Source organism: Peromyscus maniculatus, chromosome 17, assembly GCF_049852395.1.
Source record: "Peromyscus maniculatus bairdii isolate BWxNUB_F1_BW_parent chromosome 17, HU_Pman_BW_mat_3.1, whole genome shotgun sequence".
Classification (NCBI taxonomy): Eukaryota; Metazoa; Chordata; class Mammalia; order Rodentia; family Cricetidae; genus Peromyscus; species Peromyscus maniculatus.
The window spans coordinates 25,086,707-25,114,145 of NC_134868.1; the positions used below are offsets into that span (position 1 = coordinate 25,086,707).

Genomic DNA, 27,439 nt, shown 5'->3' on the forward strand with positions numbered 1-27,439 from the left:
TGAGTAGAGGGACCGAGTGTGGTCACAGCTATTGCTGCAAGTGAAATGTGCCTGGGCAGGTAGCCCAGTAACGTAAATTGACTGGCTAAGGCCTCGCCTTTGTTCAAGGTAGCTTGGGGATACCCAGGGACTCCTGTGGGGAAAGAGATGTCACACTCTAGAAAAGAGGTGGAAACGAGACGCCAAAGTTATTGAACACAGATTTTAAAATCAGACCTGGTCCTAGGCTAAGAAGGTCTTAACCATTCAAGGTTTTATTTATCGCGTTTTTAAAGTAAGCTTTTCTAAAGCTGAGGAAGCAATTAATATAAGTCAGTTGGATCCTAAAAGAGAAGTGTGTAGTCTTTTATAGTAACAGGGTATTTCTTATGAAGAGATTTGATGTGTGGGCATTTGAGAGGAAAGGAAAGGAAGGAAGAGGGAAGAGAGCAATACAGTGAAGAATTGACTTGGTGCTACTTGAGGCATATTTCAAGTTGCCACTTAAATCCCTTTTTCTCTGTGACAGGAGGTGACATAGAACTACTCGGTGCCTTAGCTCTGTATTGACCATGTACTTCATCCGAACAGTGACACATAAAATAACATGTTTAAACCTCTGTTGTCCCCGACGTTCAACTTGTATTCCAAAGGATGAAGTTAATTATAAGTCTTGGTCCTAGGGTGATGATTATGAAAGATCAAATGTGAGGGCAGCCTTTGACTGAAGGCAGTTGTGACTACGAATTTGAACTTCTCTAGTTTCTATTTGGTTTGCAGCAAATACTTAAAAACGATTAATCATTTGTTTATTCATTCACACAAAAGGCTCCTGCTGAATTCTAAATATGAGAATCCCAAAGTAATATGTAAATGTTTGTTTATTTATCTTTTCCCCCAGTATCGAGGGAACATCTACTGAAGACAGTGTATTGGATTGGGACTGTAGCTCAACGGTGCAGGACTCACCTAGTATACACAGAGCCCCCGGGTCTGAACCTAGCACTAAGAAAAGGGGAAAAAAATGGTAGACTGGATGAAACTTTATTAGAGAAAGTAAATTGTTTCAGTGAGGATATTATATTGAAGGCAAACATATTCATAAAAACATAAAACCAAAATTTGATTTTGAATTTACTCAAAGAATGAGTCTCTGTATTTCTAATATAATAATTGGCGTCTCCCAAACCATTTTTCACACTTAAAGTATCCATTCTAAGAAAATCTAAGCCAAAAATTCGCAGGTAGTTACAAAGATTAGTGAAAGCAAGATCATGATTTGTTTTGTATAATATTATCGTTAAACTATTATAATGCTATAGATTTGACTTGGTTGAATAGCAGACATCATGCCAATAATTAAAATGAGAAAATCGGCTCAACACCAACAGTCGCTGTAAATGAAGGCCGTTTGCATGAGTCGGTACTGAAAGCCAGTAGATGCCATAGAAATACAAAACACAGTTCAGCATCTTGAGAGGAACAAATGAACGCTTTGGAATCCCTTGGACCTAGCTTTCAATCCTAGTCCGGTTTGTAAATGAATTAAATTCATTCCTTGACGGTTTCATACATCAGTATGACGCATTTCGAGTACTCCTTCCACACCCTCTTTTATCTCCCAGCTCTAACACACACACACACACACACACACACACACACACACACACACACACACACACGCACACCTCATCCGTACAAGCCTCATTTTCATGTTCATGTCCTTTTGTTTTGTTTTGTGATCTGCTAGGCTTGACCACTAACCATGGCCATCTGTGTGACCATGGTTGTGGAACTCTCACAGGACGACGTACAGAACTGAAGACGATGACGTTGCTTTTCCCAGAATTGGTCAGTAGTCAGTAGTTCAGTGGGGAGGGGGAGGGGCCAATGAGTCCCTCTCCTATCCATAGCTGACTCTTGACGGCTTCATGCAGACCCAGTTCAGGCATCCACCGATGCTGTGCATTCGTAGGCAGTATCATATGCAAGGAATAGCATTTCAAAGCCATTCCCTATCTTTCCCCATTTTTTTTCCTACCCCCCTTCCTGGACAGTTTGCTCCGAGCATTGGTTGGTGGTAGTATAAATGTCCTACTTAAGACTGAACACTCAACTATCCCTGATTCTCAGTAACTTGAATAGCCAGCCATGAGTTTCTGCCTTCACCACCAATCACTGCAAAGAGAAGCTTCTCTGATCAAGGCTGAAGAAAGCGTTTGTCTGTAGGTATAAACAAAAATATTTTGAAAAGTTTAATACCCTATCAAGTTAGCTATATTAGGTTTGGGGTTGGTTTTTTTTGTTTGTTTGTTTGTTTTTCAATTTAATTACAGGACTGGGTATGAATTTATTCCTGTCCTGTGGGTCTTAAGTCCAGTTCCAGTATTTGGTTACCCACATGACAGTCATGCCACTATTACATTGGTGGACACACCTTGCCTGGCAGGTTAGTGTTGCAGTTCATGCGGGTCACAGCTGGCTTAGACCAGCGGTACCTTTTCTCCCCCAGCAGCATGCATTAGCTCCTTGGGCTTTAGCAAAGTAATCCAGCAGAGAGGAAGCTTCCAACTCAGTTCTACCTTGATGTCTCAGTATCTTACAGTCAAGGGGCGGCGTCGGCAGCATCAGCAGTCAGGTCTTACCATCTGGTTTGTATGAGCGATCATGAGGAATGGTGGAGGCCTGCATTGACATTGGCGTCTCTAAGGAAGGCCTCCCTGACCAACAGCTCCTAAGTGTCAAACCTGGCACCAGGATTTTTTGCTTCATAACCCATGGCTTCTGGGAATATCATTATCCAGCCATGCAGGATAGCTCCCTTCAAACTCTTTTTTTCTTTAACTTAATTTTTTTTTAATTGGCCTATAAAATAGCAGGTTTCCAAGTGGATTTTTTTCATACATTCTTCATTTTGGTTAATCCCGCCACCTTGATAATCCCTATTCCCTCCACACCTAGCCTTCATTTTAATTTTTATTGTTTGCTCATATTTTTGTTTATTGAAAGAGGATCTTGCTGTGTTACCCAGGTATATCTTGAAATCCTAGACGCAAGCGTTCTTCATGCCTTGGCCTCCCCCATAGCTAGGACTATAGACCTGCCCCATACCTGGCTGATGCATTTAATCACCTTCAAATTATTTAAAGCTGAGGGCAGTTTTTAATATAATAATATCTACTCAAAGTAGCATTGTATTTAGGAAATAATGTAAATCACTGTCCTGGCACATGAGGGTTTTTTTTTTTTTTTAACTAACAACAAAATGACAATAGCAGGTGCAAAGGATAAGGGTACCTAATTGGTTAACAAGCGAACAAAGGTAATATGCAACAAAGTAGCTGTTTTGTTGTCCCCGAAGATAAGAAATGTATCTGTCATACCTGGGATATTTATGCCTAACTTTATGCGTGAGGTAGGCCAAGCATAAAATTAAACCGTGATTAATTTTAGTGGAATAAAAATCTCCTGGCTTTTCTCTTCTCGTCGCTTTGCAAGAAATATGTAGATTTGTTTTAGGCAGAAACCCCAAGTGTCTTAATTTTGGCCTTAAGAAAATAGTCTTCCAATAATAATGAGAGACAGCTATTCGTATGTTTGAAACATTTAATTAACTAAAATATTAAATATCTGAAGTGAAACAGTAAAAGCCTTGATTGGTGAATTGTCTCTACACCAGTTAGAAGTTAGAACTTAGTTGTAAGTTTTATTTAAGACATGAAAACCTTTTGATGTGTCTTTGCCTGGTGAAGCTACTGTACAACCAAGTGATAATTTTTTTAATGTGCAGTGGTGTTTTGCCTGCATGAGGGTGTCAGGTACCCCGAAACTGGAGTTATAGACAGTTGGGAGCTGTCATGTGGCTGCTGGGAATTGAACCCAGGTCCTGTGGAAGACCAGCCAGTGCCCTTAACCACTGAGTCATCTCTCCAGCCTCGATAAAGTTACTGTTTTAATTTTTATTTATTTATTTATTTGGTTTTTCAAGACAGGATTTCTCTGTGTTGTCTTGGCTGTCCTTGAACTAGCTCTGTAGACCAGGCTAGCCTCCAACTCACAGAGAGCTACTTGCCTCTACCTCCCGAGTGTTGGGATTAAAGACAGACACCACCACCATGCAGCAAGCAGTGTTTTTATTAATTGGAGTGAACCAGGTTATTTTCAGGAACAAATTAAAATGCTAAGAAAGTGTGCACTAGCCATTTACTATAGGCTTAATTTATTTTTGAACTCATAATTTCCATAAGTTGTAATATTGCATATTCAGATAATATTTGATTCTGGATAACCAGTAATTTGTACAAAATATTCTTATCTGGTTAACTGGTTTTCCTAATACCTAGGGAAACAAGTTCTTAATGACTGCTAACACGTTTCTAGTCTCTTCTCTCTGAACCTCATCAAAGAGACCCTGGAAGCCTTTTCCTCAGTCTTAGTGACTGTGACTTAATTGTTACCCTGTTCCCAATATGACCTCCTCATCAAACACTTCTTCTTTGGAAGCACCCCTGTGAGGTGTTCATTCATCCTTTCCTTTCCATAGGGTCTGTGAAATTATGTCTCTGTCCTCTTTTCATGAAGGTTGCATGCGTGTGTGCAGTTAGGTATTTTGTGTGTATGAGTAGTTTATCTCTACTTATTGTGGCTATGTGTTGATTTTTTTTTTAAAAGGCATCTTCCTGGTGTTAGTACTTCAACAATTTTACCTCTGTTTTTACCAGAATTTCATCCTCTGGTTTCATTACCAGTCAGTTATTACCCTGCCCTAGATAGCTACATGTTCTTCCTGCCCGTCCCTGGTTTGCTTTTGCCAGATGGTGTCTTTCTCCTCTACCTTCAAGTCTGAGGAAAAGCCTGTTTTCCAAGAACCCTTTCTTCTTGGCCCATTGGATGAAATTCTTGGACATGCAATTAGCCAACTAAGCTTAATAAACTCCATTTGATAAGCCTTCTGTTTCTGCCATGACCCTCTTTATGATTTTATACAGTCTCGCCTCATATAAGACCACTTAAAAGGCTTCTGCTCAAGCCCATCCTGTTCCAGTCACATCCTGAGTAATGTGTTATTGCCACTTTCTGGTCATGGCATACGGGGCAAAGCTCTGGCTTTGAGACACATCTGGCTTAACATCTCAACCTCTGGTGAACTCCATAACCTTTGCCTTGATACTGGCAGGCTTTTATCTCTCTCTTTTTTTTTAATCAAATAGGATTCATGATGCATCACAAAGGTTTTATAAAGTTTCATTGTAATGTCACATACAGTGATCGTGACACTTGCTGCTTCCTGTAATTCCTTTCTTCTCCCATGTGTTTAAAACAACTGATTTAGTATTTTCAAAGGCAAGAGGCCACTACCAAGGCAATAAAAGAACCAACAAAGTCATAACCACTACCAAATAAAGATCATGCTGATGAATTAGATAGTAACCACTAATTCCTCAGCTGAACTGGAGTGGCTTCTTAGATGAAGGAACTATCCAGTAGATATTATTATTATTGTTGTTGTTATTAAGCTTTTCACAGTGAACCACTGGAAAAAATTCGTTTTGTTATGGACGACCTAGAGATAATGTGACTGCTTTGTTAGTATGTTTCGTATGCGTGTGTATGTGTACATGTGTGTTTGCACATGTGTGATCTGGTATGTATGAAGGCCAGAGGTCAATGTCTTCCTCTGTCATTGTCTTAATGTTTATAGACAAGGCTGGGCCTCCTGCTGAATCTGGAGCCCACTGACTTGACAAAACCAACTGGTCAGTGAACCCAGGTTCATCCTTTCTCCACCTCCCCAGCACGGGCGTTACAGACGCGCGCTACCACACCCGTCTTTCTATGTGGGTGGTGGGGATCCAACCTCAGATCCCCATGCCTACACAGCACGCGCTTTACTGACTGAGCCAACTCCCCAACACCGGGACTGCTTTTGAAAAGATGAGTTATATTCCACAACAAATTTCAGAATCGGAATTAATCCTATGGATTATTTTGTTTCACCTTCTCTAGAAACCCACTGTGTCTCCGGAAGTTCCTGAGCAAATTTGGAAATTATCAGTCATATATCAATACATGTTTTGGCCACAGAATCATGTATTGGTAGGACTGTTTCCAAAATGAAGCAGTGACGCTATTTCTCTCTGAGTTAAAAAGGTTTTTTTGGGGGGGAACTGGTTGTTTTAGTTTAGTACAGGGTACAAAACCCAAGGCCTGGGCAGGCATGCATTCCCCTACTAAGCTGCATCCTGGGTGGTCTTTAGTCTCCTTATTTTGGGACAGGGACTCCCCAAATAGCCCACGCTGACTCTGGACTCACTCTGTACGCCAAGTAAGCCCTGAACGTGTGGTCTTTCTGCTCTCGCCTCTGAAATCACTGGGGCTGCAGGTCTGCCCCAGAGACCTGGCTGCGTCTCTCGAGAGAAGCTGTGCTGTCTATTCATTCCTGGGCAGATCGGCATTCAGTTCACAAAAATAAATCCTGGCCAGGTGTGGTGGCACACACCTTTCATCCCAACCCTGGTGAGGCAGGAGGGATCTCTGTGAATTCAAGAGCAGAGTGTACTACATTGCAAGTTCTGGGCCAGTCACGGCTACATAGTAAGACCCTGCGTCCAAACAAAGTGTGTGTGTGTGTGTGTGTGTGTGTGTGTGTGTGTGTGTGTGTTTAGTGGCATGTTGATGATAATGATCAAATAGTAAGGTCAGAAATGTGACCCTTATCCCATTTGTAGATTCATCTCATTTTGAAGGTTTCTAGTGCTCAGTAATTTGCCGTAGATAGATGCCTTGCCTGCATATGGCTAAAAGCAATTTCCAAGATCACACCGCAACCCACCCCAAAAGATTTTGAAAAAAATCTTGTGCTAAACGACACACTCACAAACCACAGGTACTAAAAGGTGAGGGTATCATGGCCCAGTGCCTACTCTCAGCCTCCTCCCATGATGCCTATTAGACATTAGAGCCTTCCTACCTCAAAGAATTGAAGGGGTTAGGGACGAGGAGGGACACAATGGCCAGTACGCAAGGTGGACATACGACACACTGTAAAATTAACAAACCAATACAAACTTCAAAGTTAAGTCTAAAATAAATAAGTACAAGTAGAATTAGCAAGAATGTTTAGTCCTTAACATATTTGGGGGACAGAACACCTCATTTTTGAATCTGAATTTAATAGATCATATAATTCACACAGGGGATTTTGTGAAGTTTAAATATAATCTCATTTCCTGGAGCTTAGGTGGCAGCTAGTTGTGAAGAAAGCCTTGAGTTCACCCATCCCACTCTTGGAACTGTTTGTTTCCTGTTGAGGTTTTTCGGGGGTTTTTGTTTGTTTGTTTGTTTTGTTTTTGTTTGTTTGTTTGTTTGTTTTTGTGTGTGTGTGTGTGTGTGTGTGTGTGTGTAGTGTGTAGTGTCATGTATGGATCAGATTGGTCCATACTGAGGTGCTGTCGACATAGCCTGCAATCCAGAGTTGTCCTTATTCCTCAAAAGCCTCACTTCCATACCTGAAAAAAACCCTTCCCTTCACCTGTCCTGAACTTCCGTTTCAAGTGTACTAAAAGAACTTTTCTGATCAATTTTAAGCATAGATGATGACTGTGCAATAATTAAATGGGTTAATAATTGGTGAAGCACATAATATATTTGAAGATTATTTTTATTTTCATTTTAACATATTCGGCCCATGATAACCATCATAAGTAGGTGTAATTGATATAGTAAACATAAAGATATCTATAATATAGATTCATGTGCTTGATAACATTCCTATACTATTAAAAGCACTAAAATACAAAACAAATTCTGTTCATCTGTTTGAGCCTTACTAATAGTAGTATGAAAAAAATAACTTTTTACCATTCCCAAATAAAATGTATAACACCCTCACACTTAATTACAACATACCTAACTACCCTATAATGAAGATGCTGTGCTTCCTAGGATAGCCCTACACGCTCTGTTTTATTTAGTTTATGTTTTGGGGGGGTTTTTTGTTTGTTTTGCTTTTTGGGGTTTTTTGTTTGTTTGTTTGTTTGTTTGTTTGTATGTTTGTTTGTTTTAGGCAGGGTTTCATCGTGTAGCCAGGGCTTGCTTACAGCTACACTTCTACCTCAACCTCCCACGTCCTGTGATGATAGATGCAGGCCTCCTTACCTTCATTCAGCTCTATACATTTTATACAGCTATGATTATATTGAAATATAATTTTAGGTAGCTCTGTTTACCTAGGAGTATTAAAAAAAATGTTCAAGGTGGTAAAACACTTTCCAGAACTTTCACCAGTCACCTTCCCATGCTCTCAAATTATCCCTCCTGGTTTCAGAGGTTGGCCCCCACACGATGATGTCGTCACCAGGAGTATATGTTCATATTCAGTATAACTGCATATTAGTGTGGAATCAGTTGCTAATATTTTTTATCCAAAATATCAAGAGCGTTTAATCTCAAACCATTTTTGGTACACCTGCTAGTAACTCATATTAATTCAGGTTGCAATAATGAAATTATCCTGTTTATAAGCTTTTCATTTAAGACATTTTTCTTCCTGGGATCACCTCCTAGTGTGAAAGCTGTCCAAAGATAATAGCACATCAATTCAGAAGTGAAATACATTTGAGATCCCAACATGCTCTCAGCATGAAGGGGTCATTTGTCTGTATCACTAACATACCATGTCACAGCTAGAATCCTTACATATTTGTTCTTTTATTTTAATGTCAAAATATAGGATTTACATCCTTATACTGACTACTTCCTTGGGAGATGTTTGATTTTCTTGTCTAAATAAATACTTTTATTTAAAGTTTGTAACAAAATTAACTTTCTAAGTAAGAGACAGTTTGGAATGTAAATATTTCTATTTTATAGTTGTATAGCATATTACTGACCGTAAGTTTTATAATTAAATTTATTACAATATTACCCTTTTATGAGCCCAAAATAATCCATTTTGAACAAGCCAGCTCTTAGAATATTTACATGCTCCTACTCATGCACCAATCCGGATTTTTATTTTTATTTTTTTTTAGAATCATTCGTTTTAAAAATTAACACAGTAAATGGTCAGGACACAAACAACCATCTGAGGGCTGTCGTTTACTAACCACACACCAAGAGTGTTTGGTGATTTCTGAACGGTTTTGTCTTCTCAGCTAAGCCTGGAGACTGGTCTTTCCGTTTTGAGGTCCCAGCTGCTAATTTGTGCTCTTAGTTCGAGCTCCCAGCCAGCCAGCCCTGCCTCTGCCTCACTGCTGGTTGAGGAACTGGGTCTCACACTCGTGTTCTGTCCACTTTCAACTCTCCCCTTGGCAGTGAAGCACTCTGAGGCATCTCCTGCTTCCACCCTGGGAAGCATGTTTTAAGAGAAATTCTAAAGGATCAAAGAAAAGACTTGAACAGTAATAGTAAGAATTCACTGTGGGTTTTTCTTTTTCAATTATGTTGGCTTTCTGTTCCCTCTGAACTTGAGTGACAGAGTTTTTTTCAGGGGCTTGTTTTGTAGATCAGAAGGGGCCCCTGCTGTGACCTTTGCCAGGGTGTGGTAGTGCGGCCTTGGTGGTCGGCCCTGGGAAGATGGCCTTGCTTGCCAGTTCTTTGTCCTCATCGGTTTCAAAGAAGGAGAAAAACTAGGAGAAGGCAGGGCTGTTTTCCCAGAAAGCAGGTTATAAAGGAAACAAGGACACTGGGTTTGTTTGGATGCATGCATACACAGCGGCTTTAAAATATTTGTAATTATTTTGAGTCTCTCTGCTAGTAGGGAAAAATAAATACATTTTAGTGTCATCTATTCATTGACAAACTTTTTAGGGGAAAAAAATACATTAAGAATATTCCAAACAGAAAAAACGGGAATAGTATTATGTTCTCAGTCAGTGCAGCAAAGCATCATGGGAAGTATATATATCTACAGTGAATTGTTACCTGGCTTTATCCAGTGTTCAGAAATCTAAGTGTTAAACTGAAGAAGAATGGAGATCCACCTAATGAAGGTTCTAGGGAAATAAGAAGTGCCGATGGTGGATGTTTCAGAAGTGTGTGGAAACACAGATCCCATAGAAATGAGACTAGGAAACGGAATGCACGCAGGCACCCCAATCGTTTTTAAAGTCAGGTGCCTCGACATGGTAGATGTTTAACAATAGCAATGACCTTAGAAATAGTCAGTAATTAGGGCAGAGTTCTTAAAAGAGGAACCCAAAGGTGTAATGCAATAAAATAAGATATTGAAAGATGTTGAAGGTTTAAAAAAAAAAGGAAACCAAAAAACTGAAAATATAATGACATAAAATAGTAAAAGAGATTTAAGCTTGTCCAGGTCTGATGGATTGAGCCTTGGATTATACAAATTTCATTTGTTTTAAGTTAACCACTTAGAGTACACCATGAGCAGTGACTTTCTAAGCTAGGGTCTTTGGAATTGATTTGCTCCTGTTGTACCGTCTTGATAGGAATGTCCAAGGTAAATTTAAGCTGACAAACCACACATTAATGCCTTCCTGCCATGGTTCTTACAATGTTGTCCCTGGGTCAACATCATCCCTTGAAGTTCCGTTCCACCCACACCCGTTAAGCTTTGACAAGCCCACAAGGACACTGCTGTACAAGCTAAGTTTGAAAGGCACCAGTGTAAGCTATGGGGTAGTCTCTTGGTCCATGCTGCTCGTCTTGGTGGCCTGTCCCCTACTACAGAAGTTCACCAGCTCTGCCCATGCATGTGACTCAGCAGTCTGTCTCTGTTTCCCTTGTGTCGAGGACAGACAGCTGTGGCATGCCTCTGCAGTGATAGGCAGGTGTGGCCTTTGGACCGTGTGTGCAACTGGCTCTTGGGTCCGTTAGTTCAGGGATGTCACAGAGTTCCAGGGCCAGCATCCTCAGGTGATAGATTTATTTCCCAACCTCTAGTTAAAAGTCATTTTGTACTGAGCATCTCTGGGTATGTATAGAGAATAAGGTGCTTAAAGGTAAGAAAAATAAACAGCTTTAAATAACAACGAATCATTTTCAGGAGCTCGTGAAATAACTCAGCAAGTGAAGTGCTTACCACGCATGAGTGAGGAGGACCTGAGTTCAGTCCTTCACATCCCTGAGAAGAACTGGGTGGAACAGTGCTTACATATGATCCCCGTGCTGAGAGGCTGAGAAAGTTGGGTCAGCCTAGCACGGCCGGCCCTAGGTGCCAGTGAGAGATAACCTTCTCAAAACACAAGGTGGATGACTCCTGAGGCATGGCACCAAGGTTGACCTCCCGCAACGCACGGCTGCACACACCAATGTATGTTCACACATGCCTACACAGACACACGCGTACACACTCACACAAAATGGATGGTTTTCTCTATGAGCTTACTTTCTTTAGTTTCTGTTTATTTATCATCCATAAGAATTTAATATTTCTTCACCTCGTTATACAAGGCCCTGTTCTTTTTTTTAGCTTTTAATCAATTATGAACATGTTAAATATACACCTGGCGGGTAATTCTGTTGAATTTGTGATGTAAAATGTAATGTGAAATTTGGAACTTGATAGTGAAAAATTTAAAGACCAGGGGACGGGTTTTAAGTGTTCAGAAGTCTTAGGTCACAGTTCGCATCATCTCTCAGGTATAATTCATTTCAAATACATGCTCAAAACTGTTTTTGTCTGATACTCTTTCTACAGTCCTTAATAAAGACTTGAAGACCACAAATAATTAAATGAGCGACACATAGTCCAGCAACAGTGAGATGTTAGGTATTTTCATCTGTTGGAAAAGTACCATAAAATGAATCCCAAGAAGCTGGGCCATTGTTTTGACACCAAGTGGAATTAAACTATTTTGAACTCAGGAGCTAATTTTAGCTTCCATGCATTTCCAGGTAAATTTAATCCACAAGTATGGGATTCATTTGCTTTAGATCTGAAAATGTCATTTTGGGAAAGGCGTTTGATGTTCAGGAAATCTTGTGAGACCTTTAATAAGCCTCTTAAATCCAGAGAGTTATGTTTTGCCGCAAGGAAGAGGAACCTATGCCTTGAGTTTTTCTTACCTCTTAAATGAAAACTTTGGGCCTTGAGAAGATGGCGAATCTGGCCAAATGCAGCCAGACTCGTTGGCGCGTTGAGGAAATCAAGAGCATCTAATGTGAAGAAATAGAAGTCAGTGTATATCCTGGGAGCTTCGTACAGATTCTCCTACAGAGGTCAATGGGAGCAGGGCAGTAGCACATTTTATTTAAGCAATTTCAAGTAGATCACCCTCTTTGGAAGAACTAATCAACAGAGGCTGTGCAGAAGTGAAGTCTGCTCCATAGTGTACAACAGATGTACACTATACAATAGTGTACAATACAATAGAAATATGTTCCAGAGCTCTGTGTCATTAATAAAGCCTTCAAATGTGCTGTAGGGACAGGAGCCGAACACCCACAGCTGCCCCATACCCTTTATTCTGATCATTTCCATTGTTAATCTCTGAAAAGGTTTTTAATATGGTATAAAACATTGGAGAAAACAAACTGCTATGAAGCTAAACACACAGGTAGCTAAGCGAATTAAAATTTCATTCAGTAGTTGCACACTGTCTGTTTGACTTTTTATTTTCTCTCCTAATCTCCCAGTGAGGAAATGACTCAGGTGACTTGGAAGAAATCTGCCACATGTTTTCCAGGGGTGTTTTTCATTTGGGTGCCTGAAGTTGCTGACTTCTTAAGCCATTTACTTCACATTAGAGGAATAACATGATTCTATTAATCCTCTGAACAAAGTATAACGATTAACCCATTTTTCTTCTCTTCGTGACTCATGAGTGTGTGATAACTTCCATAATTTCATGCTTCGGAACTCAGTGTTGATTTGTTGATATTATATGTGATACAGTTTAGAAAGGTACATTTAGCGTACCCCAAATATATCGCCACTAAAAAAAAAATCTCTTGGTGGTCAGTTGTGTGATTAGTAACTAGAAAGACAGACATCAAAAGTGAAGGGTTACTTCGGAACAGAGCAGACCTGCTCAGACATGGGCTAAAAAGCAAAATAAGAAGAATGTGTGTAGGCCTGGGATAAGAGTAGAAAGAAAAAATGGCTGCACTCGGGGAAGTGAGTTTGGATCCCCAGCAGACAGGTTAAAAAGCTGGGTGTTGAGTGCCCGCCTATAATCCCAGCCCACCCCCCACCCCAACCCCACCCCACCCCCCCACCCCACCCCACCCCACCCCCAGGCAGAGAAAAGAAGGTGTGGTGTGTCATTGGGGTGGGTACAGATTGGCCACCCAGTCTAACCAGTTGGTGAGTTCTAGGTTCAGTGAGTGACCCTGTCTCACAAAGTAAAGTGGAGAACAGAGGGAGAGGACATCTGCACAGGCACGCGCGCACACACACACACACACACACACACACACACACACACACACACACACAAGCATACAGTGTGGGACAGGGAGGTGGAGAGACTGAACTTACCCACCTGGACAAAGAGAAAGGAAAAAAACTCACTGTGAAGAAAAGCCTGCGGGTTCTCTGACAGTTTGAATCCCCAGGGTGGACGCAGGGGTCAGGCGGGCAGGAAGAGTAATTGGAAATTATCAAAGATCCTCAGAGAGACCCAAAGACTAAAGTTACTAAGCAGTGACCAAGAAGTCAGGAAATGGGGACAACAAGAAATAAGAGGAAATCCAGGCTTTGTCCCTGGTAACTTCATAGTTGTGACATGACCCATACACAGACACATCACAGACTCCATTAAAAACACAAACACAGGGTGGGAACCGAATTGTAAAGGTCGGCCCAAAGGCACATCAACAAAGAACCCGATCTTTTCCATTTCCAAAGACAAAAGAGCAAGCTTTAATTGTGCTGCAGATCATCAAGTAATCCTTGCCATTTGTGGGAGCTGCTCAGAGTTCCAATTAAAGAGGCACCGGAGCTGAGCTCTGCCTTTCCCGTCCCTTGTTGTTGTTGTTGTTGTTGTTAAACAGAAGCCCCCCCCCCCGATTCCAAAGCCACAAAGCAACTGTTAGTGTTCGGTGACCTTCCGCACCAGCTGTCTTTGGGGCTTTGAAATTGATTTTCCTCATCTCGGGTCTCTGATAGTCAGTCTTCAAGTGTGCTTCTCCAGGCCCGTCGCCAGAGTGAAAACAGGGGTGCAAATAGCTGAGGAACTGGAGGCAGGCGTCACGCAGGGCATCATTAGCGACATCAGAGCGAAATCAGGCTGCTGAAAAAGCAGCCGCCGCTGCTTTATGGCTAAATACAATGGGGGGTGGGGGCGGGATGCTCACGCAAGTTACTGCTTCTTTTCCATTCCCAAATATGGTTCGAAGGGTAAAGAAAAATTCAGTCTTTATTCTGCAAACCTCACATGGAAGCCAGGTCAAAACCATGGTGGTGGTGGTGGTGTTGTTTTTAATAGTAATTTTTTGCAGAATTTTTTTTTTATATGTGAGAAGCACATTCTCATAGCTGAATGGGGCCTGGCCAGGAGCTGTAGGATGAGAAGCTAATGGCGTGCAGAAACAGGCCTCATGGAGAATTAGGTGACAAGATAGCTTCTCCTTATGGGAAGTCATCATGCATGCTTTGTACAGCTGAATTTCAATATTCATGAAATATTTGTGGAGTTGGAAACATAAAGGAAGTGCTATACTGACCCTTAGGGAAAGTGCAAATGGGTTTAAAAGGCTGATAGTAACATAAACCTCACAGTGTTTCCTCTTTTATGTAGTGCAATGGTAAAGACGTTGTTGCCTTTCAAAGGATGACGTTCTGCCCAAACCTCCACATTAGCCCAGGTCTACCCAATGAGGAGCCACATGTCTGTCCTCTGCTGTAGCAAGGACATAGACATGGCTTTTCCTTCTCAGCCTGAGAGCTTGTGCGCGGATGTTTTACCGTGTCTGTTTTCAGGCTTAATTTGACCTGAAGGGGTCAGTCAGCGAGCAAATGGTGATTTTGAAGTACACCAAATTAAACCTTTCCTGATTCTTTCCTACATATTAGAAAGGTATCCGAACATCCCGACTGCCCGTGATTTTAAATGTAAGATTTGGGCATCAATTATACTCTATGCTCCCCATCCCTACGTCTCTTCTATTACTCATTTAGGTGGATAAGGAGAAAATACCTCACTCCAGGGAGTAAAGGTAACTCCCCCCTCCAAAAAAAATTAATATTTTCTCTTGCAGTGGACAAAACAAAAGTATGCATTTAATAAACTGGAAACTCTTTGGAGGAAATGGGTTATCGGTTCTACTAATATTGATCGGTAATGTCGCCGAGGATCGAACCTGAAACTTTTATGTCTGTTTAGACACATGCTGTTCCACTGAAGTACACCCCTGGGTCCTACATTTCTGTTTTTAGTAATATATCAAAGTTGCACTTTTGTTATCTAAAGAAAATAATTTCGTGACCATTTAAAGCTAGTATTTGAAAGAGAGTTCCTTGCCAGAACCTGCAGTCATGGTGTGTACTGAGACCTCGGGTTTGCAAACAGGGACAGAGACGTCTGATTTGAAGTCAGCATCTAGGAAAAGCTCATCCTCTCATCGTGTGTATAGATATTCACATTTCTAGTGTCCAGCCTTGAGGGCTAAGGCCGTGGTCTTGAGAGTCGCAGAGTCCAGTTCAAAGCCCATCCCTCATTAAGAAATTATTCAGACCACTTCCTATCAGTCAGTGTTCCGTTGCTGTGACAAAACGCCGGAGGCAGCCAAAGGCGCAGACGGTTCACTTGAGCTGAGGGTTTGAGTCTCCCATGGCCTGCTCCATTGCTTCCAGACGTGTGGCAAAGCCGAAACACCATGCTAGGGAGGATGGAGAGGAGTGATGGTCTTACCTCATCATCATAGCCAAGAAGTGGGAAGCAGAGGTGCATGAAAAGGAGAGAGAATGGCGGCGGGGGGCGGGGCAAAGAGAATTACCCCCAATCACCTCCTTGCTTCAAGTAGACTCCACCCCTCCCGGTTTTCACCACTGCCCATAATGCCATCACATTCTGACTCCATCATTGGACCGAAACCCTGATGAGCTTAGTAATCACGTGGCCGCCACGCTGGGTGAATTCCACTCACTAAAACCAGCCATCCTGTTGCGTTCCGAGAGACTGCCCACCCCTCAAGTAGGTCTCTTTGCTTTTCTAAGCAGTAATATGCCTAAAATCATGAGCTTGTTCCCTCCTGTCCAATGCTCATGGGCCCTTGCGATGGCTGAAGTATTTTAGAGTCTTCTACAGTCAATTTAAATGTTACAAGTCCTACGACAAAAAAAAACTACAGAGAGAGGTTAAGGAAGCTTTCTAAAGGCACATACCTAGTGAATAGAAAAGAAGATTTTAAACGTTAGCGGTCGAACTTCCCAGGTCTCTGCTATACCTGTTCGATATATTTAGCCTTTTTTAAATACACAGTAAGGGTATGAGTGTTAAAATGGAAAATACTTAGTGATGAACCCCATAAATGCATCGCACATAAAGGCTATACCATACTATGGCAGAGAATGAAAGGACCCTTTTAACCTCTTGAATGTAAAAAATTATAGCCTGCTGACTGCATTGGATACCTTAGAATAGGGATGTAATAATAGTCCGTGTTAGGGCCGGGATGTGAGCAGTATCATGCGAAATGAAAGCCAGGGAACACGAAGTGTTTTTAAATTTGAACACTTTTTTTCATTGTTAACAAGCGTCTAAGAGAACATGAAGCGGAGATGGTCATGTGGTGCGGAGTGGATACAGGCAGAGTTGAAGCGGGGGACGGGGGACTGATGTGGTCAAAATATATTGCATACACGTATGGAATTCTCTAAGACTGAATAAAAAAGTAAAAATAAAAGAGTCTTAGACTCGGTCACCTTTCCAAAGAGTTTCTTACTCGATGGCTCTGCCATCGACATTCCTAAGCTGCAATTTGGGGGCCGTTGGCCCATTGTGTAGTTCCGTGAGAGAGTCTGTCTCTGTGTGATCTACAAGCTGCTTCGCCGACCTCGTCATTTATTTAGGTTAGGTTTTAAACTATATTCTGTGAGTCTCTCCCTCCCCCAGCCCCCAGTGAGAATACTTCCCGTGAGGCAGCACACCATTGGTGGGACATGGGCACTTGCTCGTACGTGAGCACACATTCTCCTGGAATGCGCCTGCACGCACAGCTGTGAACTAGGACCGACCACCTTTATAATAGGAATTACGAAGAACTACGCATGAGGCCATTCATCATTGTGCGAGTCCATCAGTTCTCACCTCTCACTGTGTATGGGTTCCGAGGATGTTCCAGCGTGCTTACGTTCAGGAGACAGTGTGACTAGGGTCATGTCATTCCATCGTCTCTCAAGATGGCTCCTTGAAACCACAGGGATTACCTGTGTGCATATGCCCTGCCATACACTATCGAAATCATTCTCAAGTCACTTTTATGATATAGCTCTGAAGCTGAACCATTGCCTTAAATTTTAACTTTTAAAATCAGATGAGAGCCGGTGAGATGGATCGTCAGGTAAGGATTGCCTGCTGCCAAGCTGAACAACCTGCATAATATTGTTGGAGCCCACACAGTGAAAGGCAAGAACTGACTCACACAAGCTTTCTTCCACACATGCTCCATGGCATGCCTGCATGTGTACACACACACACACACACACACACACACACACACACACACACACACACCAAACAAATAAACAAATAGATGATATGAACCAAGGCTTGGGATGTAGTTTTGCTGGTAGAGTGCTTGCCCAGCACGTGTGAGGCCTTGGGTTTAATGTCATGTACCTCATCAACTTGAGGTGATGTGGCCCACCCACCTACAATCCCAACTCAAGAGGTAGAGCAGGAAAGTCAGGAGTTCAAGGTCATCTTCAGTTGCATAGTGAGTTTCAAGCCAGCCTGCCTTACCTGAGACCTTATCTCAAAACAAAATATGTGAGGTAGATGAGAGGAAGGAAGGGACAGAAAGAGAGAGACTAGGCTGACTCCGCAAGGGCCACAGAAGAGAGTCGGCCCCTGTGCGTCCGTCTGTCCTTTGTCGTATGTTAACATAGTCCCCTCTTAACACGACCGTGTCTTACGATGATATTCTCCCTCTCCACAGGCATTTCCTATTCAAAACAGGGACAGGGACGACGCCACTGTTCAGTACGGCAACCCCGGGTTACACAATGGCATCTGGCTCTGTTTATTCGCCGCCTACCCGGCCACTTCCTCGAAACACCCTCTCAAGAAGTGCTTTCAAGTTCAAGAAGTCGTCCAAGTACTGCAGCTGGAGGTGTACAGCACTGTGTGCTGTAGGGGTCTCGGTGCTCCTGGCCATACTCCTGTCCTACTTCATAGGTAAGACCAAGGCTGGGAACCGCCTTGCCCGTCAGCTGCGGCACGGCAGTATTGTATCGCTTGTTTTGTCTGTTGATTTGGGTCTAGAGTCTATTGTGAGGTATTGTCTTGTCAAGTCATTGTTGATGACCTGGTAGAAGTCAGGACATTTTCAAGTCATTTCAGCAGATGTGATAAGTAGAAAAACGGACGTGGTGGACAGTTCATTTCCATAAGTGCTAACTGTACTCTTGGATATCAAAGTGATTGTATGTCTGATATGGATGCCATCACTCAAAATATTGATGACTATGACATTTCCTACGTACAAAATCATTCATGGACTTGGAGGATTCAGTACTGTGTAGGAATCTCCTTCAATCCATGCTCAGTAATTAGGGACTCTCTGCTGTCCATGGTATTACATGTCTTCCAGTGAACTCAACTGTCTACATGTAAATCTCATCACTCCGAACTATTATCTTCTATTCAGGAACACTCCAGAGAACTGAGCCTCTTCAAGTCGTGAATGGTTACATACTCGTTCATATATGTGAGGTTTTCACCTCTTCTAGTGCATTCCTCATTATTTTCACTTAGTTTAATATTTTACAATGTATTTGGGCATTCATACCGCTGGCAATGGCTTTCATAGATGTCAGAAAGACGACATGTATTTTGATCTGCTTCTATGGAAAAGGAAAAGGCCTTTGCATTGAAATGCTAATGGTACCCACTAAGATAAATCACAGGCTGTGTGGTTTATACACCAAGAGCAAGAGCCAGTGATGCATCCCCAAGTTTACAAAGCAATTTGTGATGCCCCATGAAATTCTATCACTAAAGACGAGTATCCCAGAGCTCTGTATAGGATGCTGTATGCTCTTACAGTGGGCCTCTCTCTGCTAGTCCCTGCAATATTCCTGTTATAAATTATGTGCTTTGGAATGTGAAGTAACCATCTTGAGTCTCTGTGGTTAATGGAAATGCAGAACTGTAGAGCATGGAAGAACTTCGGAGATAATTGAGTCAGGGATGGCAGCCGGGTGGCATGTTATGGACTGTTATTTCGAATTCTTGGACCGTGGATGACATCACTAATGATTCAGAGCTCAGCTTCACTCTGAACATGGAGACATCCTCATTATCCTCATCAGAATGCTCAGACAACCACAACCCTGCAACAGTCACCACCCATCAATCAGAGGAAAGCGAGAAGAAATCCAGCCATCATTTTTTTTTTATCTAAGTTTACTTCCTCCTCCTAAGATAGTCAGGCCAAGTACCATGCCATCGCACAGCCTCACACCCTGGTGAGACCACGCTGTGCGTGTGATACTCTCAGGTGCCCAGCAGCTTCCCGGCAGCATCAGTATTCAGGGTTAATTTCTAGGACTCAATTAGAAAATACCCTGACCATTAAGAGAATCTTCTCTAGTTAGCTGTATAAATTATTTGTAGCTGTCAGAAGTGTGCCGCTGAAGAATTTTAAATGAATCCGAAATGTGCGAGTCTTAAATGGAACGTGATCAATTACCCATATGTGTTTGTAGGGGATTTTTTTTTTTTTTTTAAACATGGTGCATGGCAGACAGATGCTGTGGCAGGGCTGGCATGCACTGTTGGGCTGACCCGTTCTGTGTCTGTGGTGATCGGCAAGTGTCTATCCTTGCAGTGGTTTGGAGGTCGGCCCTACATGATCTTACTTTATTTTGCAGTGTGGTGTCAATAGTCTGACAGTACATGGCTGCCACTTGCATTCTTACTAAAGGATCCTTTAGTAAATATAATTATCAAACTTCTAAATGAAACCTCAAAATTTTTCCTCTTTCTTGCATTCCATGATTCATTAGTTAGCCATCAGCATCCTCCTTTAGATACAAAGTATAGAAGGAAGATACTCAGGTACCATTAATGCACCTTTTTCTCTTCCCTTTTGATTTTCCCCACCTGGACACATGAAAAACGCATAACCCAAACACTCATGTCTTCCATTGAGTTCCATACAGGTGTTTGCAGGACATTTGTTTTGGTTGCATTAATGTCCTAGGAAGGGAGGAGATAAGATTCCAATGGTACCTAGCAAAAATTACTTAAGTCATCAGAAAATCTGCTTAGCGTTTTCATCGACGTTCCTGTATGTAAATGAGGATTATAATAACACGGCTGTTTGTAAATCAGATAAAGCATTTTGTTTCTTCATCCGTCCGTGCGATAAATCTTTTTTGATTAGAGATGTTGCCTCCCCCCTTTGAAAAGAGAACAGACCACTTCTCTCAAGGAAGGTTGTCCTTGGCTAGGAAGTGTGCCTGAAAAGCAGAGAGAGAAAGAGAAAGAACAGAGCAGAAAGGAGAGAGGAGAGAGAGGTGATGCCTGCCTGCCCGGCCAGGTCAGTCTGATAAAGCACAGCATCACTAGAGAGACAGTATCATCCTCAGCTCTACTTCACCCCATTCAGAGAAATGACCCCATCCTTAGACCTTGTTCTTGTCTCTCAGGTTGATTGTTAATATGAAGCAAAAGCTTAAGATATGAGGGGTTTAAAAAAAAAAGCTGAAGGAATTATTATTCCGGAATATTCAAGAATGTTCTTTGTACTTCCCAGTGCGATAATGAGAAATTAGGGGAATGTGTCTGTCCCCTGCCTCTTTCCTGAGGTGAAGTCTCGATGGTCAGGGTGGAGAACTTCTGAAAGATGGGGAGGAGGGGAGAGACACACAGACTTGGCTGATTGTGCTTACCTGTCTCTCTCAAAACTTCAAAGAAGACAGAAAGACCCATGGAGAAGGTGAAAATTAATTGCAATCGTAGGACACCAGTCTAAGCTCTTGTAGGGAGAGGGGCTTAGCTGCTGAGTCCGGCAGTCTGTGTGATGCTCGGGCACACAGTGGGAGGAGAGAACCCGCTCCCTCAAGTTACCCCGGTACCGCGATTTTTCCGCGCATGCGTGCAGCTTGAGATTCCGGCTGCACGCCGGTTTTCCCCAGTCTTCCCGCAATTATTTGCTGGGTCCTGTCTAAATCATTTTATTTATTGGCTACTCGTTCATTACTCAGTCCCCAAAACGCAGTGACTGTTCTGTGCGTGTGACCATGGACGTGTTCATGTATCCATGCGTGCTCATTTCATCAAATGGTTTTCATCAGTGGGAATTCGTTGAAGGAAGTTGCTGCGCAGGTGCACTTTGAAGGAAGGCAGGTGCACTCTGAGCTTTGCAAGCCACTTTAATGTCACTGTCACTTGCATAAGCGCCTATGCTGCAGGCAGCTTTATATTTCATTATTATTTTTAACCATTGCCAATCTCTTCGGTTAAACTTTTTTTTGTTGTTGTTTTAATGTATTACAACTAATTGGAGATTTTTTTCTGTATGTTTTTTATGTGTATGTATTTTTATTTCGTGGGAGGGGTGGCATGCACACGCCACAGCATGTGTGTGGAGGTCAGAGGAAAACTTTCGGGAATCAGTTCTGTCCTTTGGGTGTGTTGCAGGGGTAAGCAGATGTCAAGGTAGGGACTGCAAGCACCTCTATCCACTGGGTCACATCACTGGCCTTCTGTTCTGTGCGTGCGTGCGTGCATGCGTGCGAGCGTGCGTGCGTGCGTGCGTGCGTGCGTGCGTGCGTGTGTGTGTGTGTCTATGTGTCTGCATGTGTGTTGAGGGCAGTTAGGATATTGTTCTATACCTCTGGCTGGTGGGATACTGGCTCTGTAGAGTAGGCTGGCCTCAAACTCACAGCAATCCACCTGCTTCCCCCTCCTGAATATTGAGATCACAGGAGTGATCTACCACATCTGGCTTCTCTGGGTTTGTGTGTGTGTGTGTGTGTGTGTGTGTGTGTGTGTGTGTGTGTGTGTTTTAACTTGAAGCAGCATTTATTAAAGATGTGAATATTTTGCCCTCTATGTTAAATATTTTTATAGCATTAGTAATTTCATTGTTGATTAGATATACCAATTTTCCTTGCAATTTATAGCTTTCCCACTGTACCTGTAAAGTCTATATTTAATCTGAGTAGCATTCTAAAAATACTCTTAAATTTATTCAGGAGCTTCGTTAATTTTGGTTGGTGCTACGCGTAGATCCACAGCATCCACAGCATCCACAGCATCCTTTGCCTACTAGACAGGGACCCTACCCATGACCTGCAAGCGCTCTACTGTTGAACGCCACCCCAGTTCCTCAGTAACCATTTTAAATCTGTGTTGTACTGGATCCACCGGTAGATAATGAGGGTCCGAGTCGGCTCTTCATTCTAGACACTCGGAATCAAGATAACAAGCTGTGTGTAAATCATACCTTTAACATTACATGCTTTCCTAACACTCGATGGTTAAAATAACAAAAAAGCAAACAAGGAAAATGCATAGCTTTGGCTAAAATATTGAACCAAAAACTTTCTGTAACCACGGTTTTTATTTGCCATATATATATATATATATATATATATATATATATATATATATATGGTCACACGTTACATGTGTGTATCTGTGCACGTGGAGACCAGATGACTTCATCTGTTACTCTCCACTTTATATTTTGAGACAGGGCCCTTGCTGAGCCTGGAGCTAGCTAGGAAGTGACTGGTCAGGAAGATCCAGGTACCTGCCTGTCTCTGAATCCCCAGCACTGGGATTAACGGACATGTGCCACCACACCCTACATGTCACGTGGGTCCTGGTGATCTGAACTTGGGTCCTCATGCTCACAACAGCAGGCACTGTATTGACGGAGCCATTTCCCCAGGCCACTGATCCAGCATGCTTTCATGAACTGGAGCTTGAGGGATGGCATGGCGGGGTTGCCTGATGTTCATGGGAGGTCAGGGAAGAGCTCCATATGAATAGGAGCTAAGACACAGACACAGCATTCCCCGGGGAATACGCACCAGACATTGCTTGAGATTGTGTGTAGGGTTCTCCTTTAATTTCCACAAACCAATGGATCAGCTCCATTTGACTAAAGGACATCTGTTCCTTTAAAAGGAATCCTACCCAAAGTCACACAGCTAAGACATGGAGGAGATGAGTTCAGAAATTGTCAAGTAGCCCCATTGTATTTTAACTGTACTCCATGGGGTTCCTAAAGAACCGGAAAGAGGAAAGAAATTTAAGAAATATAAACACTGCAGTGAAAAAATCATCCAGTCTGTGTGTGTAAGATTGCTTTGGGGGCATTCCAGAAGAGGTAACTGAGGAATGGAGTCCAGACTTCACACTTGAACGTGCCCAGGTGCCACGTGGGGATCTCGCTGAAATTCGTAGTCTGAGTCAGCAGATCTGAAGTGAGACAAGCTTGTGAATTGCCAACAGGGCCCCAGGTGCCGCTGCTGGGGTCCATGGAACATATTTGGGCATCAAGGATCTCCGCAGCGCTGTCAAATGTTCCGTGTGATGATAGAAATGCCCTGTTGGCACACTGTCCAATTCATTAGCCACCAGTCACATCTGGCTGTTGAGCACTTGAAGTGTGGCTCATTAATTTAATGAACTGAAGTTTCCCTTTTCCTCTTAATTAATTTTAACTTGAACAGCCACAGGTGGCTAGTGGCTACCATTTGGTGATGACAGGACTAGAAGGCAGGTTAAAAAAAAAACAAGGCTTAAGTGAGAGATCGCGAGGCCCCGTGGAGTATGAGAATGAGCGGACGAGAGACCCCTCAGCTGATATATAATGGAGCATGTGTTGTCGTTTGGCACATCCCAATTTACTAAAGAGCCAAATTCTTCTCGGCAGTCACGTGACGATTTTCTCTCTACTCCTGAGCTCCCAATTAAAAGCCTCTCCGATGTGTGGCCTTTAAGGTGATAGGCCCTTACACAATAGAGATCCCTCTGATTCCTAAGCACAAATGTTAAGTCTAAGGATAATGCTGATTGTGGAATCAAAAAAAAAAAAAAAAAAAAAAACTGACCTACTTTGTTATTCTCTAATATATTCATCTTCCTTTATTTTTTTCTTCTCCAAAATGGGAATTTAAAAGATGACCCATGATGGTCAGAACGGGTTGAAGACGCTCTGTGATTTGCTGTTGCTTCTGTTTGCGTTCACAATTATAGAGTGAATGGGCGTCTTCCTGCTGACACTTCCCTTACAGAGGACTGGTTTCCTCTGGTGAAGGATATCCTAAAGTTTTGATAGAAAAGGATCTAGAAACTCCGTGGTTCAATGTGAGCGTGAGTGGTGTCATTAAAGACAAATCAAAGTCCTGGTTGGACTTAGACCGCATCCGCCTGCAACCAGCCGCTCACAGGCAGCGTGATGGACATCCGGCTTTGTATCCTACGCGCCTCGAGGGAGAGGCTGCACATCCTCTGCTGTTTTTACCTTCCCTGGGAGCCTTGAAGGTGTCTGCACATGGTGTTAGTTGCTTTTCCCACTGCTGGGAGGAAATAGCTGACGGAAGCAACTTTGGAGAGGAAGCGTTTTATTTCGGTTCACAGTTCCAGGGGAACAGCCAGAGAAACCATGGCGACGAGAGCTGCGGGCAGCCAATCACCGTGCGTTCACAGACGGGAAGCTGAGAGACGGGAATGCCCATGCTTAGCCGGCCTTCTGGAATCATCAACTTTGGGGCCCTGGGATGGAATGTCAGATGTAGGCTGGGTCTTCCAACCTCAGTTAACCTAATCTGTAATGGTCACGCGGCTGCTCAGAGCTTCATCTCCAAGGTGATTGTAGATGCTATGTTGACAGTGTTAATCGTCAACTTCGTCACCTTTCAACTTACAGGACACCGAGAAAACAAAAATATTATTAAAACGTATTATGCCAGCATAGTTTCTTCGCTTCCTGCCCTTTTGACTAGGTTTTTCCTTACCCAATAATTCATTTGACAGCAGATATTTGTTCTCCCATTTGTAATATGTAATTCAATGATGGTTATAGTCACCAGATTTTCCAACTGTCATCCCAACCAATTTCCAAACATTTCTATCACTCCCTAAAAAGGAACTCTGTGTCCTTCAACAGTCACTTTGCATGTCTTTGTGACAGCGCAGTTGGGTTTCTTCCTGTAGCAGGAAAAAAAAAAAAAAAAAAACTGAATTTTTTTTTTGAGGTTTATAAATTTACTTCCCAGAGACTGTAGAATATTCAGCATTATTTTTCTTTTGAGCTCCTTCCTGACATGTGCTATTAACCAAAGAGCCGCACGAATTTCCAATTCTCCTTTTCGTTTTCAAATACATATATGTTGTTATTTATTTCCATTGAACAGCTGCTACCAAGTGAGTCCTAAAATAGATGTTGTCATCTGTCTGCTAAAAGGGCCCTTTAACGGCAGGCGCATTCCCTGAACCTAGTAAAAAGCAACCCGCAGAGCCACGGTTCAATGCAGTTAGGATTTCTTAGCCGTTATCTGGGCTGCTTTTGAGCATATTTGCATTTTTCGAACATCTTTACCTCTCTGTGTACCTTGAAATGGATTATGGTGCTGGCTCTATGTATGCAACTCAGGGTCAGAGGGGAACGCATGTCAAACCTTTATGCATCGTGGCAAATCAGCCACTTAAATATATGTGGCAAAATGAAACATGGGGTGACATTCTTTCTTTCTTTTCGGACGTATTGCTGTAATAAAGCACTGTTTTAGTGGCTTGTAGGACACAGCCAGGCCATGAATCACAGCCCAGTTTTCACCATAGCTTCTCCCCTTAACTCTTCGATGCATTTACATTCAGAAAAAAAAAAAAAAAAAAAAAAAAGCATTTTCCCTGAGATGGAAAAGGGAGCATTTTAATACTAATGGGATTTCATCGTGTTATAAGAAAGCTGTGTTGTCTGGATTTTAGAGGAGGGACGTTGTAAAGCTGAAATTTTGGAATCGATATTTTATTTTTTTGGAACCATGAAATTAAGACACATTAAAGCATGATTCAGTGGTGGATGAAGGCCCAGAATGAAACAGCTTACCTGAGGGGAAAGAGAAAAATAGTAATTTGATTAAACATGTACCTCAAGAGCACTCTGAATCTCTGAACCCAAAAAAGAATAAGAATCTAGCAAAAAGTGAACTCTACAACACCATGCTTTCTTTTGTTTTGTTCCCAGTAAGAACAGTGCTTTGGTTCTCCCCACCCTCTCCACCCTCTCTGAAGTTTGGCCATATTATTTTGCGTTCGGCCCTGGCTTTCATGCATGGCAGGTTGTGGAAAACCCAGTGTGGTCTACTCCAGCTCTGGAATCCCCTAACAGTGATTCCAAGATGAGCTGATTTGTGATGGTGTAAATTTCTGCTGCATTTTACTGGCATAGGACAGCATATTTGGTTTTGAGTTTATCCTGTATTATTATTATTATTATTATTATTATTATTATTATTATTATTATTATTACAAAAAGAAAAGCACTTCCCAAGCCAGGAACTCTTGCAAGCACTTATACCCCTCTCCCCCTGGAAACAGTCTATTTCAACCTTAGCTAAAACAAATAATATCAAAAATAACTGTGTTTAGGCAGACTGTTCTTCCTTTGAATATAGGGATCTCTTGACTTGGAAAATAGTCTAGATTCGTAACAATTAGAAAAAAACTTTAAATTCAGCACACTAGTGGTAAATCGCTTGTCTGTGACATCCAGTGACATTTTCTGTCTGAGGCTAGCATGTCTGTAGACTGTAGCTGTTATCTACAAGCCATGACCGCTGAGAAGCACAGGGAAGCACGTAACCATCCCCATGCTACGATGCGTAAGTATCGCTGAGGTCAGTGTGGCCACAGCATCTGCTTTTCCATTAGTGATACTGAGAGCAGTGTGTTCCAAGAGAACAGCCCAGAGAGTAAGGAGAAAGGAAACTACATACAGAAAGGTAAAAGAACCGCTGCACGGACTGCTAGGACTTCCCAGAGACTTCGCTGTAAAATCTTCACGTTCCACGGCCTCCATATCTAATGGCGCCATCTTAGAACTGAACAGATGAAGAAACGCTAAAACATTCTCACGTTACATGTTTATTTTTCCCACCTCATCTGTAAATGTCTACAGACTGCTCACCGTGTCCTTCTGTCCTCCTTCCTTGACAATGAGGAGTCTAAAGTTCTTCTCTGGTGCCTTTAGTTGTATGGTCAGCGTCCGTCTGAAGAGGAAGAATTCATTCATTCATCTACACATCCAGGGACCATTCATTCATTCAGTAGGTGTGTGGATTGGTTACCGTTGTAGAAGACGCACT

At 42.3% G+C, this 27,439-nt stretch overlaps 1 protein-coding gene across 15 annotated transcripts in view; it reads left to right on the forward strand.

The window, feature by feature from the left end:
* Window positions 1-27,439, forward strand: part of Tenm3 (teneurin transmembrane protein 3) — a 1,310,468-nt gene that overhangs the window by 1,126,867 nt on the left and 156,162 nt on the right. For all 15 annotated transcript variants that reach the window (XM_076553327.1, XM_076553324.1, XM_076553329.1 and 12 more), the window contains one exon: window positions 18,046-18,284. In XM_076553327.1, coding sequence (XP_076409442.1) covers window positions 18,046-18,284 — 239 coding nt within the window. The remainder of the gene's footprint in view (window positions 1-18,045; window positions 18,285-27,439) is intronic.